The sequence below is a fragment of the Arctopsyche grandis genome, chromosome 2, assembly GCF_051622035.1.
Source record: "Arctopsyche grandis isolate Sample6627 chromosome 2, ASM5162203v2, whole genome shotgun sequence".
Lineage (NCBI taxonomy): Eukaryota > Metazoa > Arthropoda > Insecta > Trichoptera > Hydropsychidae > Arctopsyche > Arctopsyche grandis.
Window position 1 is genome coordinate 4075110 of NC_135356.1, and position 27272 is coordinate 4102381.

General features: G+C 33.2%; 1 protein-coding gene across 8 annotated transcripts in view; it reads left to right on the forward strand.

Moving 5' to 3' along the window:
- LOC143922964 (uncharacterized) overlaps positions 1 to 27272 on the forward strand; it is a 237161-nt gene that overhangs the window by 109423 nt on the left and 100466 nt on the right. For all 8 annotated transcript variants that reach the window (XM_077446405.1, XM_077446406.1, XM_077446412.1 and 5 more), the window contains 2 exons: positions 22531 to 22702; positions 22815 to 23013. In XM_077446405.1, coding sequence (XP_077302531.1) covers positions 22531 to 22702; positions 22815 to 23013 — 371 coding nt within the window. The remainder of the gene's footprint in view (positions 1 to 22530; positions 22703 to 22814; positions 23014 to 27272) is intronic.

A 27272-nucleotide genomic window follows, 5' to 3' on the forward strand; every position in this document is an offset into this window, starting at 1 on the left:
TTTCATCCCATTCCAGTTTTCGATAGATGTTTTGACTTAGATGAAAGAAACATCCTTTAATTTCGCAGTCTGGGAAACTTCTTTCTAAACTTTGTATAACTGTCGATTTAAAGTTAACCATGATGCTGGTTTGACTCAAACTGGCATTCAATATACATATTTAATGTCTCGAACAGTTTAATGTAAGTATCTTGTATTTTGTTTTGTAGTACATATTGACGAGGAACGGCTCGGTCATGAATAAGTACATGTACATATGTATATGTATATATGTACATATATGTACGTTTGTGTAATATGTATTGTTCAATGTTTTAATGTCAAGTTTTTAAATTTTTTAATAAACTTTCTCTTGTGTAAAAAATGTTACGTAAAACATGACATTTTGGTTTCTTTATACTTTGGTAAAATCAAAATTCGTTTAATGCACTGAAACCGAGTTAAGAACATTTCAAATTTGGAACATTAAGAACATTACAATGTGGTAATAAAAAAAAATTGACAATGTGGAACGCGTCAAATTTAATTGCCTTCATAGCCTTTGCTCTCTTATTTAAAAAGCTTGGTTTAAAAATGAAAATTGTAATAATTTCAAAATTAAATCTTTTCAGTCAATGATAATGAGATGTTCTTTGTCTCTATATATACTACATATATATTTATCAATCTTTGTATCAATGACTATCGTTTTGACTATTTCTTTCCTCTCGTTTTCGTTTAGAGATTTCTAGTTTAGAACCAAATGAAGCCAGATAATGATATATATGTACATGTATATGTATGTATTAAAAAACAAATAAGTGAAAAATGTCACGAAACACACGTTATATTGATAGTGTTTCTAGCATTAATATTTTTGTTTTTCACTGCCATAAAAAACATACTTCGTTTATCGTTTTACATAAACTTGTTTTGTTAAATTTATTCGCCTCTCCGGCTGCTGTATGTACAATATTGTGTTGATATTCGAGTGTTTTTGAATCCTCGGTGAAGTGATTATAGACGAGCTGTTTTTCTATTATTGGATTGCTAACACAGGATTTTCTTGTGAATCTATTATGTGTATGTACATAAATAGTAAAACAATTTTAAATTAAACATAAATTCTAGCTTAGTGTTTCTGAATACTGTTTGTATATTTTTTTATTTAAGTTGATATTTTTGATCGTTTGATTTTTATTATTCTATATAGCTTCATTGTTATCCTTGGGCGTGCTATATACTGGGACCGTTTATATTTAAGATTTTGTTACTTTTTCTGAAATTGTCTAATATGCCGAATGATTTGGTCGACAGGATATTTAGTTTCACATACTTCGTTGGCTCGTTAAAAATTGTTAGTTAAAGGATTTTAATGGTATTTGTATGCATTTTTAACAAACATACACCCGCCGAAATATTATTTTCTCACATATCGAATCATTTAAAAAATAAACAAGGATTGAAATGTGCACCATTTCCTGCCGTTCTCGAATCTACGATAAAGTCTGCTAATGGCAAGGCTTGTTTTTATTTCAGTTGTAACGAATAATGGCATTCAAAGTCGACTGAAAATGCGGAAATTCAATTACGGATTGCGCCAAGCTGATTTTTTCATTTATTTAAATCCTATCAAAGTTAGTTACGAGTGCTGAAGGGTGAAAAAATTATATTTTTCCGTATTGAATAAAGAATACAAATATGTAGGTCTATGTATGTATGTATTGGATATTTTATTTTAGAAACTTCCATTGTCGTAGATATGCGAGTTACTGCGTTCTACATTATTACATCATACATATTTGTGTACATATACATGTATGTACGTACGTACATATGTACAATGAGCTCCAGCTTTTTGACAAATGTCGACATTTATATAAATGATATGATAAGACAAATTAAATTTTCTATGAGAAAACCCGAATATCGATTTAAGAAGCGATTTTCATTAATTTACACATATATGAGTATTCCTAAATACGTACCTACACATATGTAGATACATGTTTTGTAGAAATTATATTTAGAATGTTGCAAGGTCGCTAAAAAAAGTTTAATATGTCCGCTAATTAAATTTCATTGCAGATAAATAAATTAATTTTATTTTAATATATATTACTTGGTTAAAATGGCTTTTAAAAATAGTATAAAATAAAGTTCGTAAAGTAGCGCAGTTCCGAATAGACGCTCTCAGTCCAAAATCAGAGAATTGAAAACAAAGATCGACTGGTTCGATCTGAGACGTCAAAAAGTTATCATTAGCGATTTAGTGATTTAGGACGCATATCGAATTATCAACATTATAACATTCATTGCATAACCTATTAGTGAAGAAAAAATATATATGAGAGATAATGAGAGCCTATAATGCAAATTTTATAAGATATAGTGTGAAAAGTTACAGGCGTTTAATATAGAATCAGGATCATCACATATTACTGCAGAATTCAAGTCCTTTTTGATAATTAAATATACGTGTTTCATTTTGATTAAGATTTATTTATTTCTTTATTAAGGGATATGTATTTGTCTGTCCTTGGGAACTCTTAAATTAACGTGTAACGTATAGTTTCAACAAAAATATGTATAATATAAAATTAGCGATGTTTATATTAATTAAACTTCAATAATTGGTTATTAATATAATTCATATTATTCGGCGCCTCCAAGAAAAATGTTTTTTACGCCACCTCTGAAAAAAAAAGTCGAAGGCGGGCGACCGCCATGACACTTTTAAGAACTATCGAACTACGATGTTAATTGAATAATATGTTACTTAAATGATCAATTTACTTTTAAAATGTATCCCATGTTGTTTATTGTGCGTTTTTGAATGCAACATGCACGATCTTAACATTGCACTTGCCCATTTTGCGAGTAATATAAAGTTTTTATCGGACATACGTCGAGCACCAAGCGTCAAATACATACGACTGATACTAAAATTAATTATGATTGACAACAATATAACACCTAAAGCCACTTCTATTAATATTACATTTCTCTGTGTGGCATACCCCATTTAACTTCATACTTTGGTGTGGTCGCCCTTAACCAAGTCGTTTAAGGTAAGCACGGTGTGGCCGTAATTTCATATATGTGCATATTTTTCGCATAACTTTTTGACTCATACTAGTACATATGTACACAGTGTGGCCATAAATCACGAGACCACCAACTGATCATCATATGTACCAACACATCGTTTTTTTATTTTTTTTACGTTCAAGAAACAATTTTCAATTTTACATAATGGAAATGGAGAAAAAATATATAAATAAAATGAATAACAATGAAATACAAAAGAAAAATCTAGAATAATGCATACATGCATACATACACATACATACGCTCGCTTACATACACATTTGTGCAAACACGTGCAAGCTTACATGCGCACGCAAATGTTACAAAATAAACTACATTATACTAAAAAAAATGTTTAAATAGAATGGATTTCATGTTGCATTTACTAACATTGAATAAATCGACCATGGACAATAAATTTCCAAGTCTGTGCAGGCTTAACATAGCTGAGTTCAGTGAGTAATTAGTGGTAAACCTGGGTATATCAAAAAGATGGTTACATCTAATTGATCTACCCGGCACATGGAAGCTCACTAAACTCACCAACATACCACACATAATTGAAAAATCATTAATTTTCCTTCTGTCATATAATTTTAGCAAATGAATCTCCTTGTAAATAATAAAATTACTGACATGATAATTATGAATTTTAAAAAAATTAAATTTGATAAATCTAATGAACTTTAACTGCACTGACTCAATTAAGTTAATGTGTTTCATTGAATAGGGAGATCAAATGGTAGAATCGTACTGTAATTGGTTTCTAACCAGAGTAGTGTATAAAATTTTAATCGTATTTACGTAATATTCAACGAAGGCGAAATATATACATACATATGTATGTAAATGTGTGTATTTTCGTAAGGCAGTCATCTTAAGCACATACATGTGCACCCTCGCTAATGACACCGTCCTACGTCCAAACTAGCCGACACGTACGTATACGTATTTACGTAAATTTATACTGAATGTGGGGATTACTTCGTTCGTAGGGATTACTTCCTTGTGAATTTAAATTTCCGCATCAAATGTCGATTATATACATATATAAATATTTATATTTGTACACGCTTTATGCACCGACGCGAGTGCATCTATATAGGTCGCGATAGTAGTGGGAGGGATGTCAGTCTATCAGACTGATTCGTTGGTAAAGGACGTGCTCAGCTACACACGGGTACTTACTTAAAGGGTTTCACTTGTCGTTCATTGGTGTCTTTCGAAATGTCTCGGGGTGATGTCGTGAGCTACGAGGACGAATACGAAGAAGATTACGGCGATGATAACGGGGATGATTACGGGGATGATTACGAGGATGATTACGGGGTTGATTATGGGGATGATTACGATGAAGATTACGATGACGACTATGTGGACGACCATGTGGACGACTATGTGGACGACCATGTGGACGACTATGTGGACGACTATGTGGACAACTATGTGGACGACAAAGTGGACGAGTATATGGAGGATTACGAGGACTATTGCAAGATCGAAGAGAACCGATTCCGATGCCGCGTGGTGCGGTTTTCTCCTTATGTTGAACAGGTACCCGCCCTTCTTCTGTTTTGCAGCCTGTTGATTTTCCCTCATGTAACCTCAAACATGTAACCAACATCATTTAAGAAATAATATTATCATTTAAATTATGTATTTACAAAATCAAGTTGTTTTTAAAACAATGAAAATTTAAAACCTTAAATTATTCATACTTTTATGTTCCATTGACAAAAGGCTTGAATTAGAAGTGCGATCTTGATTTCTTACAGAGTTCAAATAATTTTTGAACATGTTTGCCATGACTATGGTGTCGCTGGCATTGTTGGAATTATGCGTATACATATGTATGTACATATGTATCTTGTATAATAGCTATATCAGAGAATCTTGTAAATCCCTTGGCAAATATCAATTAAGCGTCCCTTTTTGTCTTTTTTTTTAATACATGTAACCAACATCATTTTGGAAATAATATTATCATTTCAATTATTTAAGTTTTTTTAAAAAAAATGAAAATGTAAAACTTTAATGTTCTATTGACAGAAGGCTTGAATCAGAAGTGCGATCTTGACTTCTTACACAGGTCAAATAATTTTTGAGCTTCTTTGTATTTGGAATTTGATATATTGATAAATCGCCATCGTTGACATAATCTCGAAAATCGTTAATCAAAGCTTACGAGTTCATTGAATTTTCAAGATTTGTATATTTTTATAACATTTGTATGTATATTATATGTATTTTTCGATTTCTAACAACGGAATTTTCTGGAAACTTTTGATTTTTAACGACGGGTTTTCGGAAACCCATGGAAACCATTAGGGTGACACTACTGCATACCTATGTACTTATGTATCTTTTATGATAGCTGAATAAGAGAATCTTGTAAATCCCACTCGCTTAGTAGATTCAAAATATCCATATGATAAATAGTATTGGTATTCAAAACATTTCAGTTCGTTTGGTAACTTATCTTTGTCTATATCTAGGTATGTTGCCGACAATATAATTCCTTTCTCTTTTATTGATAATTAAATTAAGCTTTCCCGGCCAAAAATATGTATAACTCTTCTGCAATCTGTCGAATGCAGTTCTTAAATGTTGTCAGAATGCAGAATCATAAAAGTTAATTCATAAGGAATGTCTTCAATAGATTAATGTGATCATGTATGTACTTTAGTTTTGAAACCATTTTGAATGACATTGTTTTGAAAATCTTAATTTGTTTAACACTTTTCTAAACCATTGATCATTTTTAAGTGAAAATTCAATTTGATGTGCGCAAATTTGCGTAATTGCGGTAACCTTTATTAAATGTAGTGTTAATTTTGTATTATTCATCGTCAGAAAGTTCGACCGCCTTTCTGTTTACGCCAATGTCTTTGGACGGTTCTGGCGACAAGTAATACACACACACATATCAATTTATCAACATTTACAAAGTACTCGCATTGTAAGACAATACATATCTTTTTTAAAAGCGCAGGATGAAAAATTTAACCGTTTTTAATGAATAATTAAACCAGAAGATATGTATATACGGGTAAGTAACTGCCAATAGTCGGATTTGGATTGTAGAAAAAAAATACAAAATTCTCGATAATTTTCTACTATTTCAAATACAATATGGGTAATACAAGACCGTATCTCGATAAACAATAAAACATTGGTTTCATATACAGTTCACTGTCCTTCATATGAACGTCGCTTCGGTGCAATATCGCCTTTCCCAGGTATTTTCTAATAAATATTTTGCGAAATAAGCTCCTATAAAGTTTCCGTAAGACGATTTGCGACGAAAGTTTTAAATTTCATTCCATTTGTACTTCTCCGTATAGCTCAGGTCTGTTTTTGGGATTTTGAAATACATGGCCGTTAAAATATTATAAGAAACTTGATACAGTCTTCTCCTTATTCTTCAATTATAGAAGATGCAATTCTCTTAGAAAAAAAAAATGTAATGGAAACCACTTCGACGCGACAAACGCGACGAAACCACTTCAAAAAGTAATCGAAGGATGAAAAAGTTCAAATACTCGTTATTTTCAAATGTATATAGCCTTATACATTTGTTCACTGCTGTATATGATGAATCATGTTATTAGACTTTTTTAAAGAAAAATTCACCTCTTCGTCGAGATCGTCTTTAATAAAAGCGCCATAAACTTTTTTCCCTTTTTCCAACTATTTTATGATATAACTCAATTTCTTATCGGCCTTGTAATCACATTTTTCTCTGGGAATAAATTTTAATATAATTTTTTCCTCCACCTTGTCCCGAGATAAATTTTTCCTCCACTCCTACAAAATAAGCTACGAAAGTTGAGACTGTGAGTAAATACAGATAAATTTAGCTAAATCACACGAGCGATGTATTATATATACATATGTATATAAATATGTACATACGCTTAGCAAAGTTGACACTAAATAATTACGTGACTTAACAAAAAATTGATAAATGCAAAATCATGTTGGCTAATTTAGCTACTTGGGAGCATTTGAACATACTACCAGACTTAACATCCCCATCGAAGAGATTAATTTAGGTATAACTGGACTACGTATTTGAACGGTTCGGTGATTACTGGACACAAAGCAGACATATAAATGCCATAATGCATTAATACAGAAACGCTAGACGTTGACATCATCATAATATCGATGAATATCACACACCACTATTAAACTCTGGCGTCGCTTCTCAGTTTTCACGACCCACTTAAAACATTGACATCAGCAAATCTTTGCTACAGGTTTTTGACTCCAAATTCAAATTCAATATATTTCATTTCAAATTAAATATGATATTGTATAAATATTAAATCAAACAATTGGATAGTTTTTAATATATTTGTTTTCATGTTTACATATAATCATTATTATGAAATTTGGTGACTGGAAAATCTTACATATATGACACTAAAGCTTGTTCGTATGAATGTTTGTATGGGTTCGGTGATTACTGGTCACAAATTACTCGTCACAAAGTCACTAAAATCTCTATAACGGAACATCTGGCAGCCGAAAAGTCCATCATACTAACGATAACTATTATACTAACAAGAACTTGAGTGCCAAATATTGCGTATTCGTGATTTTAATAGCAAAAATTGTCTTTGTGACCACCACAATGTGACTAATATAATCCAATTACCATTTGAACATACATACAATGTATTATATACATACATATCATTTCTCAGTAAATTTGTGAAGCGCTGCTTTATTGATTGACACTCAGGGGTTAAACCTATGAATTAGCAAAATGGCACGCATTTAATTGTTTTACGAAATACAACACGAAATTGATTTTAATTTTCACTACAAAAAAGCATAATAATTATTTTAGGAACATCAGCTAGAACAAGCGCTCCATAATGATGCTTTCAATAATGTTTATTTATTAGTGTAACAATAAACAAACGTAACGTACATTGAATATTTTCTTAAGGAAATCTTGTTGAAGTTAAATTATACAATTTATTATGGCGGTCTTAATATTATAATATCATTTCTGCGAGTCGAGTAGGTTGCGAAACGCTCTCTCAAGGTGAGAGCTCGATTTAAATATACAAAAGCCGTACTTATTTCCTTTAGTTCGTCTAATGTAATTCAAGAAATTATACATTTGAAAAAACTCCGAATTGAATATGCGTTCCTAGAACTCGACAATATTGTTTTATAAAATTTTATCTCGATTTGAAAATATGTAAATACGTATTTCGTTCGATATCCCGGCTTTTCTGATAGCACTCAATTTAAATCAATCCAAGTATCTATTGTCGTAAATATAATACTTACATATGTATAATATATTACGAGAATATTATTTGTAATGCTTATAAAACATGTATGTACGTACATACGTAGGATATTCCATAATATTTTAGATTTACTCGATTGTTCGAGATAATGTTGGGGAGTACGGGACCGGATAATTGAAAAACACGGATAATCTGAAGTATCAATTTTTGATATGGTTTCTATAGGTTTGACAATAGGACAATAGAAACAATATCCGCATCACAAATCCATTGAATCATGATCAAACTGCTTCCTCGGTGTTTTCCCGAACAAAATTTTCAAAGCATTTTAAATTTTCCATTAATCTATATATTTCGGATATATGTACATACATATGTATCACTTGTCTCGATATTTATTAACACGTTAAGAAGAATCTTTCTTCATGATCGTACCGGAATTATTGGTTTTTCTTTCGACCAAGATTGGTCAAAACCTTCGCTTTGTCTTTTATAATGTTATACTTTGCATATATGTACATATGTATGTATTTATGTACATACATATGTGTGATCGTTGGTCCAATTCATTCAACCTACATATATTTTAAGCTACATAGAGTACCATATCATTTTGACCGTATTACAAGTTTAAGGCGATTATTTAGAGACTATTTAGAGAGATTTGAAAGCTGAAAAGTACTACAAATGAAAGATAAAATACCCGACTATAGATTCCAATATTTATTTTGAACAGGAAATTGACAGATTTTGAGACATCGACCGAACAACACCAAAATATAGAAAAATCGCGCGATTTAAAAAACACATACATATCTCCGAACCTCGGCCAATCAATATTTTTTATTACCAGATTCATATTTACTGGGCATAGATCTATAAGAAAAGTCATATCTCGTCTCTGAACTAAAAAAAGGTCGTCATTTGTCGAACAATGTTATTATTTTATTTAAAAACTATTTTTAAAAATCGCATTAAATAAAAATAAAAATGTATGCATGTGTAGATTATGGTACTTTTCATGCATGAATGTATTTAATTATTCAATCTCTTATCACATATGACACGTGTACCTACATACAATATATGTGCCTTTAGCGAAAACACTGCGGATTATTCACAACACCAAAAGGGATGAATTAATATGGTATCTCAACAACTGCAGTGAAGCTTCATTTTAATAAAACACACATATTATACATTTGTATTAATGTATGCACATATGTACATATAATATGTATACCTAATCATTTTGTATAAAAGCACATTTTATAGTATGTACATACATGCATACATATTTACTGATTGAACACGTTCTATTTGTTTAGAAAACGTATAATTATTTTTACATTTACACGTATGTACTCGTATTGTATGTATTTTCATGCAAAACTTTCGTGCTTTCCGGGCAATTTCGCGCTGTCAATGAATTGTTTTGTTTTGTTTTGTCACCCGTGGAAAAATTGCGTTGAACGAAAAGTGGCAATTTGGCGAACGCCCTTTTCCAACTATGAAACAATATAAGTCAAATATTGTCTTTTAAATATATACATAGTCGTGCCATAAATTCTGTTACAGACATATTTTATCACAGAACAAAAACTAATGGACATATTAACATAAAACAAATTTTATTTACAACATAAACTTATACACATAATAATATAAAACTTAAAATTTTTCGAAATGTCCACCCCTATTTTCTATAAATCCCCTTAACGTGATCGGCCACGCGTCTATCAAATTACGCACCATTTCCATTGACATTTCATCGACTACTTTGTTCAAAATCATCTTAAACGACTCTAAAAAGCTATGGCGTATAGAGCATGCTATTTTCTCCAGATCTGAATATAATTTATAATCCCGGGGATTTATGTTGGGTCTCCCAGAGAGTCATTCTGCCATACTGATAAACGCCCGAATGCTCGCCGTCAACAACGATTTTTGTGCTTTCTGGATTTTTAAGCTTCTGCCGAATTCTTTTGTAATATACAACGCTTATTATTAAATAGAATTATATTGATGAGCTTCATAACGCGTTCCAAAACATTTTAATAAACAAAAACCTAAGTTTTAATCCTTTTTCGCAAAAATGCAGTTTTTTCATCCCTTCTCAGGGCACCCCCCATAAAAAAGAGGTATATGCCCGCTGCTCTCGGACGACTACCTGAGAAGCTTCCTGGGTACTATTATTTTGCTTATTATATTTATCTTCTATCTTAAAAAAAATTTCGTTAGAAAACAAAAAATTTCGTAGTCCCCAAGCACAGTAATGACTAAAGGCCGGATAACCAAGGTGCCATCTTGAAAAAAACGGACCCAGAAGGTGCTGTGTATTGGTCATTGCATTGTTAAAGGTTCGCCGAACGTTTTTTTTTTGGACTCTAGCTTTGTAAATAGAACTAAACCACCCGATATCCGGTGTCTAGTAATAACGAATATGCTTTTTTGATTTTATGAGTCTCATTATTAGAGGTAGGATAGTCACAGTGCTATCCATTGTTCGGAAAACCTTTAACAATGCATTTACAACCTTTGCACAATACACGGCCCCATCAGGCTCCGGTGACTACTCATTATCGTTAAGGATGTCGTAAATGGACGACTTGTGCGGTTTTTAATAGCACTAAGCCTATGGTTAATTTTTACTATCACAAAACTTGTTCTCACTGCTCATCCCTATTTTGTGCCATGATTTCACGTTTTTGGAGGAGTTTTCTTAAAATTCGCTCTTGGACTACATCAACTGGATTCGACGATCAAACTTTTCTTGGTTGGCCATTTCTTTCAGTGTTTAATAATGAGTTGGAAGTGGTGAATCTTTTGATCGATCGATCCACGAACATTCTCGAAAGCTTAAGCTCTTTCAGCGTGTTGAAAATTTAGCCTGCCCTCTTGATAATCTCATGCAGCGCTATCACAGCCTTTCGGTTTTCGTAATCTATCCACTCCATCTTACCTGAACAAAGTATCAACTGATTATGTATATGAATCTAATCTAGATATGTACCTTTACCAAAAGGAGTAAAAAAAATATTGTTGGTATTTAATATTTAAGAGCAAAACGATCGCAAACCTTTGTAACAGAACTTATGGCAGGACTATGTACATACATATGTGGGGAAACTCCAAATCCCGATTCCAATTTGTTGAACAGCTTTGTATGAATCAACATACATATATATAAAAAAAAAACTCGAATCGCGTATTTTTCTTGCTACAGCAAACGATGTGAAACAAATTACGGTTGTCACATTGTTGTTACATATCATGTACAATATATTTCAATGCAAGGTCTCAATGTGTCAATGTGTCACCCATGACTCGGCCCAACGTCGCACATGCCTGTCGTCAAATGACCTCCACACCCCCCCCCCCCTCCCCGTTCCCCCGCTAACACGTTTCTCCGCGTCTCGAATACTTTGCTATGATTGTGTGTGTCCACGCGTCTGCCACATTCCCACACGCATAGTCACATATCGACACACGTCACGTCCATTTTTATATATACAAAATTTTATTCTTTTGGCTGCTTACAACCCTTGAACTGCTACGATGTTTTTCAAAATCCCAACGAGAAATGCTAAAATTTATATGCTAATTGTATATGCATAAATTTTTTCACACCCCCGACGTATTGGCGCACAGAAAGTATTCCATACGACCACTATGACGTCAACAATGATCGTTGTTAGCAGTTTTCGGCGATTTCATAACAACTATATGTCGTTGTTGTAGCAGTTAAAAGAAAAGAAAATCCCGGAAAGGTACACTAACAATATCAAATTAAAACGTTAACACTAATGTAAATAAAAAATATGTTTTCGCTTGGACTGCTTTTCGTTAATTTTTCTTATATGTATGTACATAGAACATTTTGAAAAATTTGGTGGTAAACAAATAAGGCAACATTAGAACCGATTTCTCATTTTAAATCGTTCTACCTTTTCTGCTAGAAGTAGAATAGAAACTTTCATTAATTTTTCCTAATTGTTATGCATCCGTTCGAATACTTTAAGCCGAGGCTACTCTAAAGTTCTATTGCCATTTCAATTTCATTCATCAATACACTACGATTGGAATGAAATTCTCATTTAATTATACTTAAACATATTTAGGGAATATAAGAATTGTCAAAAACAAATTATCATTATCATTCTGGCTATACATACATTCTCGTCAGGGCACTACTTTCAAAACTTACTGCTACTAGTTTCCCTTCCTTTTTTCGTCTATTTAAAAAATACAAATATAATTGACAGAACAAGAAAATTCTCATTCCAACTTTGTAAATATATTATCAGCAAAGGTTTCGCACACGATTCGCCTAACATTATTTCAACCATGTGAATAGCTGCTGGCAAAACTAGTTTATTTCCTATTTTAAGGGGTTTCTTTACATTTCGCGATTCTGTAGAAAACTTTTGCTCGCAATGCATTCGATGGAAAAACTTTTTTCTTGAATGTGTTGTGCTTCTGTTTATTAAATTTTCTTTGAAAAATTTCTATGGATTCACCATTTCGAAAGCATCATTTCAATGTTCCGTTTAAATTAACTTGGTCTCATTTTCTCACTATTTGCAACCAAAACTTACATATAGAGTAAGTACGATGGTATTTCCAAGCCATCTATAATATAATAGCACTTCCCATTGAAAAATAGGATAAATCGTATTTCTGTCATATCTTGTATTGATATTTCTACTTCCTTATTCCCTGTAGCTTATATTCCCATTTTCTTTATTATTAGTGGATTTACTCTTGTAAAAAAATTATGTTATGTTTTGAAAGTTTATTTATAAGTTTAAACAATTTTATTATACAATTTAATTTTATACAAGTAGCTTTTCGCGCCCCCCTTTCGCATTAGTTCGCGCCTCCCAGTTTGGAAATCGCTACGCTAGAGCGCTAATGTAGAGAAACTCACACATTTAAGATATTCACTAAGTTCTACTTCCGGTTATCAGATTTTGTTAAAAAAAAATTATTACTAAAAATATAATTATCTACATATGTACTTATAGTAGTATCTATTCTCTAATATATAATTTCGAGACTTCGTAAGTATGTATGTAATGTTGGTTGGTACAATCGAAAACAAATCAAAGTTTCTATGAAGATGGTTCGATATATATTTTTTTCGATTCAAATAAATTAAATAAAAAAACAAATAAATTACTATTCGATTCGCCATTTTTAAGCTGTTTATATTACAAATACTGAGCGAAGCCGGGTAAAACAACTAGTAAACTATAAAGATAATAGTATAAAATATCAAGAAGTAAAGTAATGAAAAACCTCGAAACTCTAGAATTAAAGTACAATATCCGGTTGAGGATAAAATAGTATAGGTATTGTGCGAAAAGTTTCAGCCCAATCCGTTGAACGGCTTAGGAGATAATGACCGGAATAATAATAACAGTGTTTTCCTTTTTACACTGCTAAAAATTAAATTACTGTTCAACTGTTTAGTCTGTCGTTGGCGAAGCTAGATAGCTACAAATGTAGTTTGCGTCCAAATTCCGATGTACATGTAATTTTTAAATATTACATTCTTCTATTTGTATGTCAAATGAGACATTAGCATATCTTAATCGCGTCGAACTATTTTCGTCGGTAAAATATCCAAATCAGCTCCCGAATTTCCGACGGTCAAGAATTGCATCCAATTAACCAAGTGAAGCTAATAATAATAAATATGTACCTTGTAATAAATTTCTATTGCTGACCAAACCATGCAAAATTGCAAAATTTCAAACCGATCGGTAGAATGCAGAAATATGTCCTGAACCATTAGCGACGTACATATATAAAATTTGCCTTATAAAAATTAATTCTCTTTCACAGTTTTTTCCAGTGGCGCCACTTACGACAGTGCTGTTTTCTTACATTAAAGTAATAATATCTTAAATATGCAGATGAAATGTATTTAGTGTTTTTTTTTTTTCCTGCATGCTTTTTCATATACCCCCCCCCCCCCCACAACGAATGACTGAATCGAATATACATACGGTGCCCGACAGAATTCATTTAACTGCCCGACAGAACACTAATTTTCTATGGGACTAATATCTGGTGATTGGGGAGGCCACTCAATTACTTATATTGTATCTTCTTCGAAAAATTTCATTGTTTTCTTCGATTTGTGTTTTCGGTCGTTGTCCTGTTGAAAGATGAAAGTACTCCCCATACCCATTTTTTTCGACTGATTCTTCCAAATTGTCTTTGATTATATCGATGTATATATCGGAGTCCATTATTCCTTCTATTTTGGCTGGACTCCGACGCCCTTCCAGGAAAAGCAGCTCCATATCATAATTGACACACTTGTTTTTGAGGGCTTCACTGAATTTTTTCCATACTTTTCTTTTACTTTTTGTGCCGAAAAGCTCAAATTTACGTTCGTCACTCCACACAATTCGTTTCCAAAACGATAAAGGCATTGCAATATATTTTTTGGCGAATTTTAATCTCTTCGCTTGGTTCACCTTGCTGGTTAAAGGTTTGCGCCGCATTCTACATTTTTTTAAGCCAACTTCTTTTAATCTACGCGACACTGTCTTCTCCAAGATATTCAAGAACAGGTTTTCTTTAATTTCCCGACAAGTTTTCGTCGGTTCTTGCTTTACTTCCTTAAAAATCAGACGATCACCCCGTCGATTTGTTCATTTTTTTCTTCTTCTTCCCGGTAAATTCTCAACAGTGTCATGGTTTTTGAATTTATTCCAAATCTTTTCGGCAGCACTTTGAAATATGATATTTACTCGCGATATCACAAAAACTCACACCGATTTTATCATCTTCTACCACAAATTTTCGAACTCAAACATGAATTTCAAATTTTTTTCAACATTTTATTTTTACAACACGACGGGAACTGTCTCCTACCAATTCAAAAGATAGAATGATAACTCACAAAAAAATTGAAGAAATCGTATCAGTAATAACTGAAATACAGGGTCCCAAACGCATTCGTTCCGCATGAACGCACGACCCAATTTTTGAATTGTGACGAATGCGGCAATGTCAACGAAACAGCTATAAAGCGAAAAAAACGAAATGTCTAAATTAGGATCATAAAATAACACCCTTTTAATTTTTGAAAACTATAATGCTCTATGTTAAATACTTTTTGAGAAAACCGCGCTCTTGTGTACACATAAAAAATGTCCACTTAATTCTGTCGGGCACTGTATGTATAATACATATTATCAGTGGCGTAGTGCTAAATAAAAAAGAACCAGGGTGGTGTTTAATTTTTATGACCCCCCTCTTTTTTCATCACTTAAAAAATATGTATCCTAATATTGGTAGTTCAAATATTTATAAAATAAATCAAATGCTAAGTAACAAATATTCTTGTTGAAACTATGATGTTTTTTATATCTTCTAAAAACTTCATAATAATAAGTAACATAATAACTAAAAGAAAACAAATATATAGAAAAGATAGTAAAGAAGAATTACAAAAATCTTCAAGTTTAAAAAAGACTTCTGAAAGCTAGATTTTAAAAATATTATGGTTTTCAGAATTTATTACATTGTTGGGAAGATTATACCAAACTTTAACCACTCGGTTTGAAAAGAAGAAATCTCTGATAAATTTATTCGTTTTTTTTTCTCTTTTTGGAGTCTAAACGAGTGACCTCTGAGGAGAGTGTTTTCGTTGAATGTAATAAGATTGGACATATGTCATTTATAATAATTATTTAGTATTTTAAATACTTTTAAGTCGGCTCTTATTCTTCTCGTCTCCAGTGTAGTGAGATTCATTCTTTTCAATCTTTCGTTATAAGAAAGTGAATTAAGTTCAGAAGGAATCTTTGTAATTCTCCTTTGTACCCCCCTTTCGATACATATAACATATTTTTTAAAATGAGGATTTCAAGTGCTAAAAGCCAATTCTAGTTTAGGTCTGATAAAAGTTTTGTATATTTTTGATAACATAGTTAGGCTCAAAAAATTGAATACACGTTTTATTACATTAAAAAATGAGTAACATTTGTTCACAATATGGTTAATATGAGAGGACCATTTTAGGTCGCAAGTGGTGATGATACCTAGGTCTAATTGATGTTGGACGCGATTGATGAAATGGTTGTTTATTTTGTGAGAAAGACTTGGGTTATTTTTGCTACAGAGCATTTCTTAACATTTAAATTTAGAAGCCAAGTTTTTGACCACTCGATTATTATTTATTATTTTAAAGACTTCGATTGAGTCGCCTCTTATTCTTCTCGTCTCAAATATTTTTAAGCCAAAATATTTTTTTAAATTTTACTCATAAAACAATTTTCATATCAAAGTGCCAGGGCGGCGACCTGCCCCGACTGTGTTCTTCCGGAGTGGAGAAGAACACTTTAGGTAGGTGGATAACTTATTTAGTAGTTATCCAGCAGTTATGACGTTGGAGCACCTGGTAGCTTTGGTGGCTTGAAAGATAACTTTTGAATTTACTACAATTTTCGTTCTACGCTTACTTGTGGTCCATTAGCGTTCACGCACCGTCGCAAAAATTTAATAAACCTCCTTCGTATTCTGAAAGTTTTTGTTTAAAAGCTATTATGGCCCTATATTAAACTCGTTTAATTACTCGTTTGTCTTATGTACATGCATATGAAAGCCCTTATATATGTAGGAGGTTGCTTATCTGACTGAATTACGTCTTTCGCAAAGCATTCACGTCAACGTATTAATATGCACAACTGAATTAATTATGAGTATGTTATCTCTTTTGCTGTCTGTCACATGTATAATATATGTACATAGCATAATACTATATAATATAATAATAGAGCGTGTGCTCTATATACCAGCTGAAGTTTCAGGATTATTCAATGTGTCGTACATATATACATATTTATTCACCGCTTCAGGTCGTCGCACTTGCAGACTATTGTTCAGCATTTATTACACCGGTCTGTTATCATATACGTATGTAATAGTAGCACGATAGAAGTGAGACTACATTGACGTGAATTATGTAAACGAAACGGTATAGCAGGGGCTATCAATCAGTATTGGGAATTAGAAACGCGACGATGCAGGGTTCCAGGAAATAACAATTCGAGGCGATATAGTGAGATAGTATTAAAAATATTTGACCCTATTTTTACATCGTTTCTGTAGCTATGGATCATTTCCAAAAAAAAATTACAATTGAAATTAGGGTACCATTTATCGGCCCTGCAAAATAGCCTTATTTCCAGACAAATTTGGTATTTATCACAACATTATATGCGAATGTATGTACATAGGGTTTCCAAGCCGGCTTAAACCAAAACCGAAAAGCTGGCTTTTTGACCATTTTTCAAAAAACTGAAAACTGATCAACCGGCTTTTTAAGGTTTTCTTTAATTAATGCCTTTTTCCTCAAAATTGACAATTATGAATTCCAAATTTCTATGAAAAATCAAAATAAATGTATATATGTATCTTAACTCTCTTAGGTAAAAGGCGTATATTTTTTGAAAAAGGTACTTACCGGTTTCTTTGAGATTTGTAATGGACGACGATAAAATATTATTGAAAGTATGTAGTTTCAATGACCTACCCAACTTCAGGTAGAAAACATTTTTATCGTGTTTGTGATATGCCGTTTCTAATGAATTTGTTTCCGAAATTTGCAACGGTTTGTAAAGCTTTTGGATTTTTAAGCTAAAGCAGATGCGTAAAAACAACGAAATATGGAAATATTTCAACGTTGAACGAACCTCAGAGCGAATCTCAGCAGTTCTTAATATTTATACACGATACAACCAACCCTAACTTAAACTCACCCTTAAATAAATAAGTGTTGGCTGCTAAGATATTACGATGTGTGGACCATAAAGAGAGTGGGAACGGACAGGAGTGGGGCGACGCGCTATCATCCGCCTGACAAAAATTATAATTTCACAGATAGGGGCCATTGAAAATGTAATTGGATATAATTTCACTGAACTACACCCAGTGAAAATTTAACTGGTTATGATTTCACTGAAACGTCAAATTTTATTTTTGTTACTGGCAACCCATTGGACGTTTGATTTGCCGGGCTGACGCCGAATCTGTTGTGCCAGCTATTTTAAAGATGTTAATTTGACATTAAATGTCGTTTTAACATATGTATGTCGTGTAATTTATTTTACAGCCGTGCCAAGTATATCCCTTAAAATTATAATACATATTTATATCCATACATACATATATCTGTATAGATCAGGGGCTCTCAAATGCAACCACTAGACGATTTTCCTTCCTCTACCGACCTATGAAAAGTATGAGTGGGAATCATACACATGTACTTATGTACTTCTAAATATGTATAGATTTATATACCTAATTAAAGTATCCCATACTGAAGTCAACATATTTTTTTAGAAGAATCGATGATTATTTAAATTAGTCAATGTTGTTTTTGCCATTTACATAATATACAATGTCTTCCACGTATTTTACATTGAGGGTATTCGAAAAATATTGTTTTGCCTGCGGCGGTTTTTCTTTGTTAATCATTAAACATTGAAAAGAGGGAATATTTTCGTCTCGAAATTCTATAATAAAATTCCTTCCCGATAGTAAAAATAAAAAAAATCACCCCGAAGGAAAATGTGTTGAGGCCACGGTACATTTTTATAGAACGATGATGCTAATGCCAATTATGTGGTCATGGTAGAGTTTCACCGATAACACTGAGCAGCAAAAAAAAAAATACCAGAGCGGAGACTAACCAATCTTTACTAACTTTGACCCAATAAATTCGAATATGATAATGATTTTTGTTGGTTAGTGATCGTTTACGAGATATGATCGTTTAAAAAAATGCGCGATTTTTACAGTTTTTTGGCTTTTGCGGTCATTAACTAAAAATTTAGTATTGCTGTGCTCAAAGTGAGTATTGGAATCAATAGTCAGATGTTTTTCCTATTGATATATAATTTAAAATTAATTGTCTAGCGAATTTTAAAAGTCAAAAATATATTTATTATTCATTTATTTGGCAAATTTTTTTATTTCACCACGCTTATAATGATTGGTTTTCTATCTCAATATTTTTTTTTATCTAAACGTACTAACTCAAGCAGTAATTGCAATTTAAATGCTTTCGTTGTGTATACGGTTGTTACGCGAAATGTGTTGGTGCAAGCGAGATAATTTATCACCGAAAACAATTTAAGAATATTTGTCGTGAGGTTTTATGACTTACATGTACTATTCATGTACCTTCAAAACTTGTCCCCAAATGTAAGCGTTAATAAATGCTATTTTCTAGTTTGTTTGATTTAAATAAAATTGTGATCTCGTTTTGTAATGGTCAAGAGCTGACCCAAAAGCGATCGTGAAGACGTTATTACTTTCCAGGTAAGCTATTAAGAAGACCGACAGGCGTCACTGGGTAGGGTTAGGGGTAGGCCTATTAAACAGAAGTACATTATCTTCCTCATTGGCCGAGGGATCATCTTTATAATTATGGACAAGCTTAAAACCCTGTACGACAGTTTGTTGCTCAATTCAGTCAACTCTCCTCAGTATTTACAGCGAAACTCTTACAACATTATCACTTTCTCGGTATTCTAAAATCGATTTACATACTTTGAAATGAATTCATTTCCTATTGAACAGGTTTTTTTTTTTGGTTTTTCACCCAAGAGACAGCATTTAGTTCGACTGTGCACAAACCACGCTAGCGCGGGACTTCCCGGTTGAATCAAATTTCCGCGCTAGCGCGGGACCCGGCCTTCGCGGTTGAATCAAATATCCGCGCTAATGCGGGTCCCGCCCTTAAAAGTGTTAAAACATTTTTCTTTACGGCTCTAACAGATTTTTCCGTACACTGACTATTCCGGACAAATAATATTTTTAATGTTGAATCAAATTCCCGCGCTAGCGCGGGACCCGGCCTTCGCGGTTGAATCAAATTTCCGCGCTAATGCGGGTCCCGCCCTTAAAAGTGTTAAAACATTTTTCTTTACGGCTCTAACAGATTTTTCCGTACACTGACTATTCCGGACAAATAATAATTCGAATGTTGAATGCAAGCGTTTGGGTTGTGTAAAATCATTCCGCAATGGTCGTGTCCGAAAACATCATGTACCGAAAAATCTTGTTGTACGAACAACCAGAGGGGTGTAGTCGGGTCGTGTTGCCGCCCCGGTACTTTGATATAAAGATTGTTTTTCGAGTACAATTAAAAAATATTTTTGCTTATATTTCATATAAAATTTTGTATATCAAATATTGTGAGCCGACTCTCGTTTTAACATTTGGTGACTGCAACCTTATCCTCCCTCACTAAAACGCTCATTTGAGTGGAGAAAATATTTTAAAAACAGCCCAAGAATAACCCTTTGAAAAAATTATAGACACTTTGAATGATGCCGAAATCGAATCATCTAACAATATTTTCAGAACTGCATATTATATTATATTGCAAAAAATAATAAGCCTTATTCAGACCACTTTGATTGACTTTTCAAGTTAATTAGCTTTTGATTTTTTATAAATATTTGTACTACCAATATTAGGATACATATTTTTTAAGTAACGAAAAAAGTGGGGGGGGGTTCTTAAAAATTAAGCACCGACCTGGTACTTTTTTATTTAGCACTACACCACTGCGTACAACGTTTGAATATAAAACTCTTAGACATTTGAATATAAAAGTGTTTAAGAGGTAGTAAACCTAAAAACTATAAAGACAGTATGATCAGAGGAGTGTATGTATGTGATAGGGGTCGTTATAAGGGGTCGTGTCGTTGATGGGTGAGTTGCGGTACGTGCGTTACACAGGAAATGCACAAAACCGCAAAATGTGCAAGAACGTGAAATGGATGGACGTTAACGACAGGAAATTGCCCAAACGAGTTACACTTCCGAGCGACTCAATTGACAATTTCGTCATTTCATGCTTCCCACGACAAACTACACGCGTACCTACTACGTACATACATATGTAAAATATGTATGTATGTATGTATGTGTTTACGCACTTATAAACGTTCACTATATGTACATATTAATACAATATGATTTTACTTTTAAGACCGTCGTTTTTGATTCCTTAAAATTTTTCTTCGAATTTGCTTTAGAATTGCATCTCTATCATTATTATTAGTGGATATTTATTTTAGTCATACGATTATATCGAGCCTGATTTTTACTTCCCATTGATGCACTGAGTGGAATATCTGCGTCGTATCAAGGGCACGGGGACATTTAATTCGCGTTTATTTAATTTAATTTGTATATACATACTAGTGATTTTACCCGGCTTTGCTCGGTATTTGTAATATAAACCGGTTAAAAATGGCCAATCTCATAGTAAAGAATTTATTTGAATATTCATTTGTTTTATTAAATTTAACGTCACGGATTCTACGAACCAACGATAGTTACATAAATACAAACGTCTCTTTCGAAATTACATAGATATTAGAAGATTATACCAGAATCCGGCGGCACCTCCAGGCCTTCGCCCCCGCCGTGCCCCGGGCTTTCGCTCTCGGCGCCCCTCGGGCCTTCGCTCTCGGCGCCCCTCGGGCCTTCGCCTCAGGGGCGAAAGCCCGTCCCCCGTCCCAATGTCGTCATGGAAACTTTAACTTGTTTACAAAGCTCTCAACGAACAATAATTACTAAAGAGCGGACCAAGTTTGCGCCGTTCTTTGTTCATTGTTCGCCGTGAGTTGTTCATTTTTATGATGAACCTCTTTTTTGCACTCTTGCTTTTTAGTTTGCCCTGTTTCCTGGAAAAGAGACCCAAAACGCCCTGTTTCCTGGAAAAAGCACACTTCCGGTCCTAACTCTAATAATTACATATATATGTATAATATATACAAAGTCTCTTTCAAAATTATATATTAGATATATGTATATATATACCAGGAAGGCCTAAAACCATAAACAGTTAAACCCCAATGCGCCTTCCTGGCTAATTACAAACATCGATATACAATTTTTAGAATAATTTTTCCACAGCGTCATAGATACATTTTGACAAAATTTTAACAAACAATATGACTTTTTTATGAAAACACGTCGTAAAGAAACTTGTTAGGGTCCATTTGGAATGTACCAAAGTCCGTAATTGCAGGATACCTGCTGCGGCCGGTTCGTGCTGGATATGTATAAACAGACCTTTATAGGGAGGGTTATACATACATTTATGTACATAAATAATTACATACATTATCTTTTTGTCCTGCAGGCACCTCTTTCTCGAGGATATCCACCGCCATCGTCCACGATGCTGTTCGATGACGATCCTGGGATCATGTCAGAGGTGGAGACGGCCTCGACGGGATTTCGCAGGGGTGGAAAACAGCGGTCGTCGTTGCCGGTCGTTAGAACTCCTAGCAAAACCTTGGAGAGACCTCTCGGTGAATATATAAATATTACATAATATACATATAATATGTACATATGTTTCGATTTTGCTATTTCTTAATGTCTCGGTTTGAGATGGACATCTCATCGATTATATCTTTGCAGGTTTGGTATTTTTGCAATATCGCAGCGAGACGAAGAGAGCTCTCCTACCGAACGAGATAACTTCAATTGACACGGTGAAGGCGCTCTTCGTCAGGAGTTTCCCGAAACAACTCACCATGGAGTATTTGGATAGTCCTCTCGTCAAGATCTACATACACGACTCGTCCAAGGACATGTTTTATGAACTCGAAGATCTGAGGTGACTATTGTATTTTTAGTACCCGAATCCCATTATTTCATTGATCAATTTAATTTTTGAATTGTAAACTTCTACTACGTATGTATGTATGTGTGTATAAGAACGGTAAATTCGGTCTTGATACGTAACACCTACATACATACATACATATCATCATTTACAGCCATTCACCATACACTGCTGGAGTAAGGCTTCTCCAACACGCTTCCAATCGTCTCTGTTTTGCGCAACTCTCATCCATCTCACCCCATACATTTTCCTAATTTCGTCTGCCCAACTTCCCTACGGTCTTCCTTTTACCCTTTCGTATTCTCTCGGGTACCCTTCAAGCATTTATTTTGTCCACCTTTCGTCCATTCTTCTAGCCACGTGGCCCGCCCATTGCCATTTCAATCTCTTAACCCTATCCACTATGTTCACTACCCTTGTCATGCTTCTCACCCACGTGTTCCGCTTCCTGTCTTTCCTCGTTACGCCAAGCATAAAGCGTTCCATGCTTCTTTGAGTGCATTGGATTTGCATGTATGTATGTATATCATACAATACTGCGTATATTGCGTCGCGTTGCGGTTATTTTGAAAAAGTCTGACAAAACCCGCTTAGCAAATCGGAATATGCTGAAGTGAGTAGTGGGTTATTTAGTGATTAGATTAGATTTGGAAAGAAAATTCACTCGGAAAATGATTGCGTTTAATATTTTTTCATAGCGTTTGATCCTCAACTCACCTTTCAAAACCACATCAAGACAGTCGCTGGCGTTTCCTTTCGTCGACTCGGATTTGTCTCGAGATATGCTTGGTTCATTTCCATCCCTTTGTCTTCCCCCTTGCTTTTCAACTCTCTTGTGAGAAGCAGTCTCGAGTGTAATGCGATTGTGTGGAATCCGCATGAAGCAAATTACTCTCTACTGATTGAGAAAGTGCAAAAAGCATTTCTTCGCTTCCTATATACACGCATGTAGGAAGAGTATGGGTTTTACCCATATACATATCTACATACCTTACTTCTTCCTTTTGGACATGCTTGGGTATAATTCCTTTGAACTTCGTAGAAACTTAACTCATTAATTCGTTTTGTTCTCCAGCCACGTGTAATACGTCATGCCCGTTGGGACTTTATGTCCTTGGTAGACATCATTTGATAGCTGCTCACACCGTTTTTTTTTATCGTATGCCTTCTATTCCAAGGGCTATCTCAATGATTGTGATATTTTCCACCTCAGTGAGTGTTTGCTATCGGAGATTATTTTAACCTATTTGTCTGGTATTTGCTGCTGGTTCTTATATATTGGTGCTGGCTATAGATGCAAGACATTCCCTACTTTCTATATTATTATTTGATATTTTTACACTATCTGATATTATTATGATGCTATTGTTTTTTTATGATTATGTATAAATGTATTTTTTGTCTGTGCATATGTGTATATAGTTTAATTTTTCTCATCTCTCGCATTAGGGACTGCTGTAATGCCACAATGGTCCAAACTTTAACTTAAATAAATATTCAAATTGGCAGGTATTGAGGTGACAATGAACCATAAATAATATTCACACTCTTCTCGATGGTCCTCACTAGTCATTACAATGCTAGACCGTATAATTGAAAATTGGAAATTGAATATTATTGAAATTGAATATTAAATATTAATTGAAAATTGGGAATATTATTTTTCTCGATCTAAGATCGACAATTCGACTTTTGTAAACAAGCTTTTGTTTTATTTAAATAAAATTTTGTTCTTTTGTTTGTTTTTCTTTCCATTGTTATTTTCATCGTCAAATTGTTTGCTTACTGCCGCGTCTTCTCATTTCTGCTCACCTTTGTATGTTTGGTGCATAGAACTAGTACTACATTAAATTGATATATATATATATATATATATATATATATATATATATATATATATATATATATATATATATATTATATTTGTATTATCCATATGTATATTATTTATATGGACGATGGGGATCGCATTATTCTTCCTATCGTCTGGATTAAAAAAGGTATTATTATTAAGAATCGATCTTAAGTGTTATTAGTTCTTAAGAAAAACTTATCACTGATAAGGTATGTATGTATGTACATACATATGTAGGTTTGTAAATGCTTTATATATACGTCGAATTTGTTACAGTTATACATATGTATGATACGAGTCTACTGCGTTTCATCGACTTGAAATTTGTTTACCGTCATTTTCCCGACTTCTTTTATGTACATACGTACAGATAAATGTTATAATAATATAAAAGTGCCTTTACCAATAAATAGCCTGTTTCAAAGTAATAAGCGTACCGTCTCCATAACTACGCATATATACGCTGCAACGCACGGAATATAATCACGGTCATCACATATTCACTACAGAAATAAAAGTTTTATTTTGATATAGATTTATTTACAATTTAAATATATAAGATTCGTTTCGCGTCATTTAATGACATTGTTTCAAAGTTCGCTTTTCTGCAAAGCAAAAATGTCGTTGAGTTATCAGATAACGATTTACATACATACATATACATACGTATGTATGTATATTGTGAAGCCAAATCTCTAACCGACCAATATGTCAATGATTTTGACCAATCATTTTCTAAGCAAGTGCTTGATTTTCTTTCGTGCTTAAAAGAAAATAAACCTTGTAATAAAAATAAAGAAGATGTCCGACAGTGTTCATAATTTGGCGAAGGTCTTCATTTGTAATTATTCTATAAATTCGTCATTTCAATCATCTTGTTCCTCACGCTTCCGGTAACTGTAGCCACTGCGGAGAGCTCGTACTCAAAGTTGAAAATTATTAAAATTACGTCAAATATGTCACAACATCGATTAAAAGGATAAGAGCTGATAAGTATTGAACCTGAGAAGACAAATAACATAAATTTCCACAATTTTTTTTGTTAAAAAAGTGTTTGCCAGAAAAAAGTTCAGATAAATTTATTAGGCCGTAAGAAAATAATATGAATATATGATGGGGGGGGGGGGGAGGCGCCATAAAATATTTTGCAGGGGGGCGCCTGGAATTCACGCTACGCCACTGACATATGTACATGCATACATACAAGTGGCGTGCCGTGGAAATCTCCCCTTTTTAGTCGCACAGCTTTACTTAAATGTACGCGAGCAAGATACAAAGGGACGTGGTGACATCATACCGAGACTACAAAGAGTACTTTTTTATTTCCAGAAAAAGGAAAACTAGTCACCTTAGGCATGGCGCATCCGGGGGACATTCAGGTCCTAGTTTATACAATGTACCTTCTTGCATGCATATGAATGATGGAGTGCTTGCTGTCCATAAGTATTAAATAATGGGTACGAATTTAGCGCTGCATTTAAAAAAATAACTTAGAATAAAATAAATTTGCGTGCATTAGAGTAAAATAAATTGCGCGATGAATAAATAAATTTATGTTAAACAAAAATTGTTAAATTGAGCAATATTTTATTTTTCAGTATGAAATACAAATACAAATGTTCCGATCATTTAACTATTAAAGGTCTGTTCATATCTAGTCGGCACGTATTGTAAGTACGGAGAGTATTCTTTGGTACTAAAAAATACTGTTTGTACTTGCGGGTTGCCTGCTGCCGATTAGGTATGAACAGACCTTAAAAGGTGGCGCAGTTAAAGGCTCAGCGTTAATGCGAATTTCATTAATTTTAGGTTGCTTTATATTTTTTCTGTTGTGAAAGTAACTTATCAAATGCCTCAGTGTAAGTACAAATATTGGGTTCCCGGAAAGATGCACTAAATTGCACTGAATAATGTCGTAATTTTAAAAGGCGCTCAAAAAGAACCTATGCAATAGAATTCCACAGAAAAAGAGTCGTACTCTTGGATAACATTCAAATACCCCTTGACGCTTTTTTGTGGAATTCTATTGCGTTAGTTCTCCTTGAGCATCTTTGATAGTTTAGATGTCTCGAGAGTGCAATTATGTCGAGGGCATTTTTCCGGTCACCCAAATATTGTACACTGCTTGTAAAAATATTATATGTATTAAAGGAACATAAGACTTTTTATGTGTACTTTTATTTTATGTTCTAATTATTATATTTTTCTATTGCTTATTTTTTAATATAATTTAATTTACTTTTAAATTTTACATTTATATTTTAAATGATATAATACATTTTTTAATTCACACAAATTTTATGTAATACTTACGATAAATGCGCTTTTAAATTGTCCCCTTATATAAATATGTAGGTATAATATATGCAAACATCAGCGGACATTATTGTTTCAT